The 12,030-nt window shown below is 29.9% G+C and overlaps 1 protein-coding gene across 2 annotated transcripts in view; it reads left to right on the top strand.

Moving 5' to 3' along the window:
• Positions 1–12,030, top strand: part of LOC116850658 (protein enabled) — a 64,172-nt gene that overhangs the window by 14,466 nt on the left and 37,676 nt on the right. The window contains exon 2 of one of the 2 annotated variants that reach the window (XM_032829184.1): positions 7,786–7,833. The exons of the other annotated variant lie outside the window; for it this stretch is intronic. Within the exon in view, the coding sequence (XP_032685075.1) occupies positions 7,786–7,833 (48 nt within the window). The remainder of the gene's footprint in view (positions 1–7,785; positions 7,834–12,030) is intronic. 2 annotated transcript variants of the gene reach the window in all.

Below are 12,030 nucleotides of genomic sequence, written 5' to 3' on the forward strand. Positions count from 1 at the left end.
ATTTTAGTTGCAAAATTTAGTCAATTAGTAAAAGGTTAATTAGTAAAAGGTTGATCCATCGCGTAATATCGTCAGTTTCATCTCTGGTTGAAAAGTTGAGTAAATTAGATGATAAATACAACTGATAATGTGTTGGATTAGTCTTATGATCGCCTGATTGAACTGACTTTTCAGTTTATTTCGTACAAACGAGAAATCAACCTTTTTAACACGCTTATTTTATGCATTAGGTGTATATTATCAAAACATCGATTTAAAATTTCTTAAATTATTTAATGTAGATTGTAATCACTGTTTGTTTTTCCGTTTTATTTTTAATATGATTTTCAAGCATAATATTGAGGAAGTTCTTTAAAGTAAATTAGAATGAAATTTGCAATATATCTGGAAGACACTTGATGTTACTATCAGAGTTAAAAGAAAATGAAAATTTTGCTGAAAACATTCGAACAGTTAGGGTAAACTCGGATAAGATAGCCATACTTTTTTAAAATGCAAAAAAAAATACATTTCTTATTGTTATTTCTTAATAACGTTTGGCACATTACTTCACTGAAGCCTACAGTACATAATATCATCAGAGTTAAAAAGAAAATACTTCAGTAAAATTATTTATTACAAAAATATCAAAACATGAGTACTGATCTTACCTAAATGTTTAAAATAAAATGGCCATAAGAAATAGATGACTCATACATATTTTATGTTCAAGATTCTGTACCTATTATTTTATAAAATAATGAAAAAAACATAATTTGACATATTCATTTTAGTATAAGATATTTAATACATATTATATGTAAAAAATATAATACACATAAAATAGAAATTTATATTACAAAACTTAAATTCTAAATCAAGTTTCTGATCAAAACATATTGATTTAATTACTATAATATTGAAAGTAATTTTTGAAATATAACGACTTTTGTTTCATAAATGTTAGAATGATAGTGGGCCATTTTACCCAAAATGTGAGTGAAAGACGGTTATAATAGTATTTATAAACAAATAGTGAAAACGAAGATAAAAATGCATGTTATATTACAATTTACATACCTACTTTATGTATCTAACGTTGATTGTGATAGCTTAACTGTAATTTATTTGACGTTACAGTAAATTTTAGTGGATACATGAGAAATTTTACAGATAGTCGAAAATAAAAATATAATATAATATTCATAATCTTGCTATTTCGAAAAATGTATACATATACACTACGATAAATATCGATTATCTTTGTGACTGATTACACAAACGTAATGTTTTGCAATTGTTAGAAAAATTACAGCCTATGGCCATCTTTCCGATATGGCCATCATACCCGAGTTTACCCTAGTTTGCCTGAAATTGAGTTCCTTTAATGCTATTCGTGTAGTTCCGAGGATCCTTTGTATAATGTACGCCTGCAATATCTCGTTTAAACTTCGGAAAGATAGTGTGAGTCACTTTTATTCATATTGAAAGTCTTAATTCTAAGAAAGTAGTGATAACCTATACTAAACCTAGATTAAGATGGGGATGATTTCTATTCATTCCAGTAATATCTCACAAAGTGGTATCCATTTCAGTGGGTGATGAAATAAATACTAGAGGGGGAGTTTAAGGCTCTCGGTATGAGTCAGAGTTAATCGCGTTGTTTTGCTAGGATTAAGGGGATGCCAAAGTGAATGACGAATTCCCAAACAATCTGATAACGTAAAAGCGGTCGTCAAAACGTCCGGTCAGATAATAAGTACGACAACACCACCTTTTTCATATTTCTTGCACATACAGATTTTATATAAAAATGTATGCAACTTTCCTATATGTAGCGGAAAATATAACCTCGTATATCTAGAAATGTTCCCGCAAACTCTTCGCATATTTTTAAGCTTCTAAACTTCTTTTTAAGACTCAGTTGTACAGCAATGTTCTTGGACTTATCTCGTGCAGAGCAAATACACGTGCCGTATATACAAGTCGCAGAATTTTCGCATCAGGCGAAAATATTTACACTAACTGACAGCTCGAGTTGTCAGTTTTGAAATGTGTTAACGTTTTCATATGTTGAGCAATGTTTCAATTCAATTTCACGCGTACCTCCACTATGAAAAGACATTTGTAATCCTATGCAAGTAAAGTTCACGGCGTGAACTTCGCAGAGAAAAGTCAGTATTCCGTCGATAGTTTTCAAATGTGGTATCCTCTTAAAATTGCTCTGTGCTGCTGATTAGTGCCTCAGTATCGGGATGGATGGCACAAATTGAGACGAGAACGATTTCGCGTGAAATGTACGTCGAAGGAACGTCGACCTCGGGCCGGTCGAGGAATCTGTAAACGAGACACGGCGGTGCGCGGCGGAGCACCCCGTATACCTGCCGGAAATGTTGCGCTTTGTGCATTAGCGAGCACGATGATCCAGCGAGTTTTCAAGCGTGTGTGCACGCGATATACGCGCACATACACACGGAGCGCAATCTCTCCCAGCGGGGAGAACAAACCGCCGTATCGTATCCCACTGTCATTTGCTAAACGTGGGTAAAGTCATGTAATGGGTGCCAATCCTGCCTTCAATAACCGAGCTTAATTAATTGTAATGCCGCGATATGCCGCGCACACGTACACAGATTGCTCGGATAACCCACTTTTGTTCTCCCACAGCAAGCTCGCGCCCTCGTTTTCATTCTGTCCGCTATACCGTAAAAAATAAAATGTTAATTTTAACATTCTTTACATGTTCCAGAAAGTCTGTTCTAAATATAAAAATAATTCATTCATTGTGTGTTACTTATTTTGATGAATTCCGAATGTTAATTAATTACGAATGTTAATTAACTTATCGATTTTTTTCTTACATTCATGCTTGTTATTTTGACTTTAAGCTCAATTTGTAAAAATAATATAAAGAATATTAAAAAATACATGGAAAAGTAGTTAAAATAACTTGTAAGGAATGTCGATAGGACATTTTTGTTCATATAATGTGAACATATATAAAGGTGAAGGCATTATTTTATTTTTCATGTTATATTAACACACATATAATATTAATTATTTTAACTTATTTATGATAGAAATATTTTTTCTTAATAAATTTGGTTATCCTATATGTCAAAATTGTTTACAACTTTGAAGACTCGTCTTTTAATTCTTGTTAATATTAAAGTGACTTAAGAAATGTTATTTTTTTAATAATTGTGTTAAAAGAACTTAAAATAATGTTACATTTCTAAGTGACTTATGAAGTACTATTTATTAAGACATTAATATAATATATTAAAACATCACGAAAATAATAAAATATCGATAGTATGTTAATTTTACATTGAGATAACAGTAAAAAATGGGCCACACATGAAAATTTTAACATTCGTATGTTACGTATTTTTAGCTGTATATGTTATATTATATGTTTATAAATCGATAAAAAGCGCGATAAGTGCGATACTGTCGTAAGACGTGAAGTGTCTCCGCGTCATATCAGATTACGCTGCCGTTTGTCTTGTAAAAACTGTCGGGTTTCGCGGGAAGCAGACCAACTACTGAGAATAAAGAATCCAGGAAGGTAGAGCGCTAAAAAATTAGACCATGTCTGGCACTTTAATCTCTATGGAATTAGAACCGTCAGATATATCGAGGAGAAAATTCACTTCCGAGATGAAGAACGAAAGAACGTCGAATAGAAAATGTCAAAAATAACGAAGTCATTTCGTGCCTCGTGCACACGGTCGCACGTATTTTTATTCTACGCGGGTACTTTTGGTATACGCGTGGTATTGCACGGCGCGGCGGCGCGCGGAATATCACGGTACATAACGTCCTGTAACATGCAAGTACATACGTGCATACAACCCGAAGGCTGTACGCTCTTTTGTTAAACGCCCATTGTCGCGCTCATTGTGCTGCACCTTGCGCCGGGAAAGATTTTTCCACGGCCACTTTCTTCCGCGCGGTACGCGCTCTTGCATAAAGTGAGATACACTTCCCTGCGTCGCGCACGCAAAATCGCTTATCCGGATGCGCAGGCGACGCAACTGACACGACGGTTTCGTTTTCGATCCTTTCTACGCACGCCGGTGTCGAATATACAGTATGTCTGAGGATAGCATATAAAACTCTCGTGTGGATCAGGTCAAAATGAGCAAAAAAATCCTTTACTACTTTACAAATAACCATGTACATTTTTTAGTTATTACATAGTAAGAAATTTTTCGTCCAAATGTTAAAATTTTCTTGTGTTACCGACTTTTGACTAATATTTCGAAGTCAAATTAACACACAGCTCATATGTAATTCTTTTCGTGATGTTTTCATGTATTAAATTTATGTCAATTTAGTAATTTAACATTTTTTATGTGTCATTTACAAGTGACACCTTATCTTGACTTATTTTAACATTATCATTGTAGGAAATCAACATTGTTGAAATTATTTTAACATTAACGTAAGTTAAAGTGAATCTTGAAATAATCAAACTTTAACATATGAAATAGTCAAATTGACTAAAACCAAATGTTTCTATTACGAATAATTTAAGTCAAAATAATTAATTTTATGTGTTAATATAATATACGAGAAATGTGTTCTTTAGAATTATTCAAATGTTTATTTAACATACGATGAATTATAATATTGATTTACACTTGGAAAGAGTAAAATTACACAGTAAAAAATAAAATGTAAAAAATAAAACGTTAAAAATACGTGAAAGAGTAGTTTAAATAACTCGTCAGAAATGTTCCTGGAACATATTTGTCCGTATAATATGAATAAAATAAATGTCATACTTTAAGATAATTCTTTAGTTATGTGAGACCTCAGCATACATAAAATGTTAATATATAACATTCAACCATGTAAGTTTTAACATACATTTAATGTAAAACTAAGAAGTGTAACACTTTTAAATGTTAAATTTTAAGACGCAAACAGTTGCATTTTAACATTATTTACAGTTATTTCTAGCTATTCTTTGTGTTATTTTAACGTCGTATTTTAAGTTGAAACAACATATATAAATATAGAACAAAATATGTTTGTGTCAAATAATTAACATTTTCAGTTAAGAAATGACTCACGACGAATATGTTATTTTAACATGAAATTTAAAGTGGACTTTCTGGGACATGCAAAAAATGTTAAAATTGACATTTTATTTTTTACTGTGTAATTAGAGAAGATTGGCCAATGATTGTGCGTGATTATTATACTATATGATTACATAGGCCGACATGAATTTTGACTCAGAAACGGCAGTATGTAATTCTGAAGGTTCTTGGCATGCTAAAATCCAATCCGTAGTCCAAATTTCTCCATTAAGTCACGAGATATTCTAACCTAAAAATGACCGAAATGGACCTTTTTGATACTTTAAGATTAGGATATTTCGGAAATCTAACGTAATGGAGCAAATTAGGTTACAAATTTGATTTTAGCATGCCAAAAACCTTTGGGATTATATACTGCCGTTACCAGGTTAAAATATTTTTTGTAAACCTGTGTTATTAGATTCAAAGTATATACGCGTGAAAACGCATATTTATACCGTCACATCCTGCACTGCATCCCACGCGATCATCATTCGCCAATCTTTTTTAATTAATAACTCAACATTTTACGTGGTTGTTTGCAAAGTGGTAGAGCTATTTTTCGTTCAGTCTGATCTAATTTGCACGTAAATGAGAATTTTATATAGAATGTTTAATACAAGATTGTCAAACACATGTGTGCAGATAGATTGGGAAAGACCGGAAATATATGGAAATATGTTACTCATATGCTTTTTTTTAGTATTTATCTTAAGAGGAACAATGGATACATAAAATCGCGAAATGGTCTTTTTAGAACATAAATATTTTTATCTGAGTTTTATAAAAATCGGGATATAATATCACAGTTAAGAAATAAAAAAAAACTAATTCGACAATAGCAAAGTAAATTTCCGAGTCTTTCGAAATGTTATATTAATATTCCCCATCATGACTGAATAAAATTAAGCGATATGTTACTAACTAGAATGAAATTCCTTACAAGTGTATAATATACTGTTTCTAGTAAAATGCAATTTTCACTCATAAAATAATTGAAATAGAACATATAAACAGACGAAGTAAAGTTGACCCATAATTAAGGGCTGGCAGAAAGACCTCTCATGGAGATTCTGAAACTACTAATTAGAATACATATTTTAGACGTGGTCTTCTTATCCTGCGCTAATGGGCACAGCTAATGGTAGCAGAGCAAGATGGCTATGTTGTTACATATTTGTATTTTGGTTATTACATAACAAAATATACGGTTAATAGGATCATGGTGGGCATTAATACATAGAAAAAGGTTGTCCCTATCGTGTTTATACAACCAGTTACACAATTAATTGCCTGAGAAGTTGTAACTTCGAAATTCTAAAATATAGCTCTGGTCTTCCCTACGTCAAATTGAATAAAACATTTATCTATTCTTTTTCAAACAACCACGTAAAATTTCGATATATTAATGAAGGAAGATTGGCGAACCAGTGCGTATATATGATGCTGTGGAATGAGCCTCATCGAAAATGACTTAGGCGCGTCTGCTTCTTATGCCCGTATCAGACTATGGATTGGAGTCTGAGGATTGCGGATTAAACTTGACTAATTAGAACAAAGCAAGCCAAGACCAAAGTTTGTTGATTTTTTAAGTTTGTGTCGAAACCTAATCTTCAAAAACCGCAATCCTTAATCTCCAATCTCTAGTCTGATACGGATTTTAGCAAGATTAGGAAAGTTACTTTTTAAAAGTAACTAGTTACAGTTCCCCTTGCTGAAAATATAACTAGTTACAAGTTACTGGCTATGAAAAGTAACTCGTTACAGTTACTCAAAAAGTAATGAATCGTTACTTTTAAGTTACTTTCTTGAAATTATTGTAAATTATTATTGTAAATATAAACATTTTACATTGTAAGCTTTACTAAAATGTAAGAATTGAATTTTATAATTAATATCTATCACATTAATTAGTCTATCCATTTAACAAATTTCAAATTTGTATTTAACATAATAAAAATTTAATAATAGTCTCGTAGAAGTAAAAGAATTTAATCACATGCTCCATAAATACGTTGATAAATTTATTAAATTAATATACGATTACTATATAATTTTAATTTTATTTTACGTTTCCCAAGTAACTATTAAAGTAGCTATTAAAAAAGTTACAAGTTACTAAAAATAAGTTAAGTAACTAAGTTAAGTTACAGTTACCGAAAAAATGTAACTCTAACTTCGTTACAAATAACAAGTTACTTCCCAACCTTGGGTTTTAGCGATAGTGGCTATTGGCTGACAGGTGAAGGTGGAGTAACAATGCGAACGGCATGTAGACAATTGTTTTTCGATCGTGTCGCGTGCTTGTTGTACGTGTGACACTGAAGAAACAGCTGTGAATCTTTCATTTTCGATGAGATCGCGCCTACAGCGCTCGTCTCACGGCATCGCGCGCAATAATTTAAATCTGTCTTCATTAATTTCTCAAAATTTTACATAGTTGTTTGAAAAGTGGTATAGGAATTTTTTGTTCAGATTGAACTAATCTACTTGGAATCTACCTGTTTCACTCTTCACATAATTTAATTTATTACTTTTTAACCCTTTAAGGCCCAGTGTATGTAATTATGTACATTTACTTAGAGAATTTCCTATAAATTTTTTTATAAAAAAATTTAAAGTAAGGATTTCGTTAATGTAATGCTATAGGTCCATCCTAAATAAAGCTATATTCTTTGTTTCAACTGGTCTAATAATGATTTTCCCGTTAAAGGAATCAATATGGCGATGATATGCAGAGCAGAATTATTGACAAGCAAATGTAAGCAAATCTTATTTTAATTATTTCAAATTCATATTTAATTTTTTATCGACATTATTTTAAAGCACAAAATTGGCACTTTTTTGTTAATTGTTAAGCTTACAAATTTTATTAAATTCTGTAACTCGTGATGGTTAATTTTATCTGAATCACAAGATTCTTTATTAGAAGCGTCTTTTAAAACTATTTTATGAAGAAAAAAATTTTACTCGAACGGGGTCAATGCCTGGGTCTTAAATAGTTAATTATTATTATATTAATTTTTTATATTGAAAAAAATTAGGCGTAAAGAAAATTAAGAGAATGTCATATTTTAAAACTTTGCCAACAAAATACTTATTTTTTTGCAAGTTTACGTTATATCGATTGCACAAATTATAAATGTCTTCAAACCATGAAAATACGTATAAAAATAAATTGAAAAATTGCTCAATATATAACGAAAACGATAAGAGTTTTCAAAATTGACATTTCGAGTGTAAATTTTTCCTGATACAAAAGTCCTGCAGTTTGTACCTTAAACGTGTGCTTGCTTTATTCAGGAACATTTTAAAGAACATTGCTGTAACTTTACAACTGAATTTATAAACTTAAAAATATATGAAAAATTTGTGCGGAAAGATTTCTATATAATATATAAAAAATAATATACAGAAAGATATATAATATATAAAGAATAATATACAGAAAGATGTATAATATATAAAGAATAATATACAGAAAGATTTCTATATAATATATGGTAATGTTTTCCGTTAGTATGATAAAATGAGTAGCACACATTTATATAACATCTATATGTGTAAGAAATATGAAAAGGGTAGTGTAGTAGTGTGTAACAATATATTAATGTTTATTTGACATGACGTTTTGACGCTCACTTCTGCGTTAATTTTTATACATTTTGAGATCGATTTTAGCATCCCCTCGAGTCTCAGCGTAACATAAATGTTGTTGCAAATAAGTCAAATTGAATAAAAATCAAGTCAGATTGAAAATCTGACGTGGGAATGTAAACTGCGAAATTTAGTCAGCAGTAAAAGATTAACACATTTGTCACACATATGTGACACATCGATTTCTCACGAGAGACCAGTCACATATGTGTGGCCGTGATGGCTTTTTCTATGTCCGTAAACAAACTAAGTTAAGTCTGTTTTATACAATTACATGAAAAAAAGAAATACAATTTGGTCCGTGGTAAGGTTTTTTTAGATGATTCATGTTAGCGGACGTGGTAATGAAACTAAACATATGTACACTGGAAAAAAAAAGAAATCGGCGTAAAAGGAACTCAGTCTCAGGGTTGCGCAAATTTTGTTGCACAAACCGCAGTGGAGCTGAACTGAATAAAAATCGACTTGGATCTAACGTAGGAACTTTTTGACTGCAAAAAATGATCAATAGTAATAAAAGATTAAAGAGACTGAAGTGTAGTTGTATGCACGATACAGATGTTTTTTCAACTAGCAAAATTGCATAATAAATAATTCTATCTCCGATGAGAGATTGAGTAAGTCAGACGCTAAATATTACTAATAACATGTTAGATCTGGTTTTTTATCGCTTCATTGAATTTTAAATTTGTTTTTCACTAATAAAAAATAAAACAAATACAAAAATTTCAAGATTAAAGGAGAGATCAATTTTTTAAAGGATACTAATACATGTATGTACGTTTGGATATGTTTAATTTTTTTTAAATCTAGATATTGTCGACAAAATATAACGAATATTACTATGAATAAATATATATATTCACCATAATATTTTACAAGAAAAAAGGAAGCCTCGCCACTGATTAACAGATATTATATTTACATAATTTTATAATTAAAAATCAATTATTTTTTATTAAAATTCAATTTTCTTCTTAATTAAAAAAAATTCATCTCTAAATATATTGAAAATACATGAACAAAAATTATTTTGCTAAAAAATTCAATGATTTATTATATTATTAACCATAATAATATTGATTATTATTAATTACCAATTTAATATTATAATTAATTATTAATTTATTATTTATTTAATATTATTATTAATATTGTATTATTACTGCATCGATAATAACTTCCAATTTTGATATTTTCGTGAACTCCTAATTTAATTGTTTAAACTATTTTGCAAACGACTATACTATATACACAAAAAAATGCATATTACATTTAAATAAATGTTACTCTCTCTCTCTCTCCTTTTAAGCATTTTATAAGTTTACTTATCCATAAATCTGAGTTTACTACAAGCATTATTTATTGTTTTAATTAATAATATTAAATAAAACAATAATTCGTTTGATTATTACATAGAACTATTTTTTATAAATAAATATTTCTTCTTAATTTAAAAAAATTCTAAATTTGATTCCTAAATATATAAACAAAAATTAAAATACATAAACAAAAATTTCTTATATATAGCCTTGAAATTCAATTCATTTGATTCGATTTGAGTTGGATTTTACGTTGGATCTTTTTCTTTATAGTATACACTTTGTTACAAAACGGTTAACATGATGAAATTGGAATCTGATTAAACTATTAAAGTAGAGTCTTTACCGACACGCGTTTGCGCAGTTATTATATGTTAATATTTGTATATATTTGATTACAATAAAGTGTTATAATATTCTTTTAGAAAGAATAAATTCTTCTTTTGAATACACGGAGGGAATATGAAGTCTGAAATGCAGCTTGCAAGTAGGTATGTGCGATTTTGCAATATATCGCAAACATTGCGATTTTTTTTCTTTAATTACAATGCGATATGCAATTCGAATAAAAATCATGTCTGCGATTAAAAATCGCGCCTGCAATTCAAAATCACATTTGTCGTTGTAGTTAAGTATTTTTGTATATATCGCATGACAACCTGTGATATTTTATACTTTCCAATCTAAACTTATACATTTAATCTAAACTTATACATTTTATACATTTAGAGGCATAATAGGATTATGCCATTATAACAGCCTTAAAATATTAAGTTGCATTATTTATCTTTATATGATTTATATATATTTTTATATATGTTTTAGAACATTATTAAGATTACTTAAAATATCAATTGCCATTAATATTTTAATAAAAAAGGTAATAAAAAAGATAGTTTTATTGTTTTATGAGAAAAATGTCAAATAATGATAATTAATTAAACGTGCAATAATACATCCTTATATATTGCATGTTTGAATAAGCTACTTTTAAAAACAATTAAAAGTTAATGATTCTGAAATAAACAAGCTCTGTAAAATATCTCCCATTTTGCCCCGCGTAGAAAGTCTAATAAGGTTAAATGATGTAGTTTCCTGTATGATTAAAAACTGCGATATAAACGATATAAAATCGTATTTGCTGTATAAAATTGCACGCGCAATTTAAAATCAAATTTACGATACAAAAGAGCTATGTGATATATCGCATTTATTGCGATTCTTAAAAAAAGATTGCATCCCGAAATACAGAGTTTGATAAATTGCACATCCTTACTGTAAGGCCGGAGGGAACTCTTTCCCTTCTACGTGCCATTCCTCTTCAGTCCTGAACATTCGGTTAGGCCTCAATGAAAGGAAAGCTCGAATTATATATTTTTTTGTGTTTACAAAAAAAGTACGAGGCAAGCGCCTGAGCCGCGACACTCGAAATTAAATAATTAAACAACGTGCTTTTTTTGATCGCGCGCTTTGTAAACACAGAAGAAGAAACATCAATATAGTCTGAGCTTTTATTTCATTGACGTCTAACCGAATCATCAGGACTGAAAGGGAATGGCGCATAGAAAAGGAAGCGTTTTTCCCGCGCCCTGCAAGTTGCATTTCGAACTTTATGTTCCCCGAATGTACGTGATGGCGAGTTTTTCCCAAATTTGTGATGTGAATATATTAATATTATTATTAAAAAAATATTTTTTGTTGAAAATAATCATTACTTAAAAGAAGGAAGGCAATCTGAGTAATCGCTTTTTTCAACAGTGATCCTTTTTATGTATAACATGACACACCTTGATTTCTCTAGTCTTGATTCTGCGTCATCCGCGCATTCGGGAAATTGTCACGGTTGTTATCTTTATATATATATTGACTCACTAAGATATCCACTTTCTTAAAATGAATCAGTAAAAGATTGAAGAATCTTGATTGAATTAGTAAAAGGAATATTTTCTCGATAAAATTAGTGTATATTCTCTGATTTT

Source organism: Odontomachus brunneus, unplaced genomic scaffold, assembly GCF_010583005.1.
Source record: "Odontomachus brunneus isolate Ranch 3 - 2012 unplaced genomic scaffold, Obru_v1 Obru_scaffold_151, whole genome shotgun sequence".
NCBI classification, from domain to species: domain Eukaryota; kingdom Metazoa; phylum Arthropoda; class Insecta; order Hymenoptera; family Formicidae; genus Odontomachus; species Odontomachus brunneus.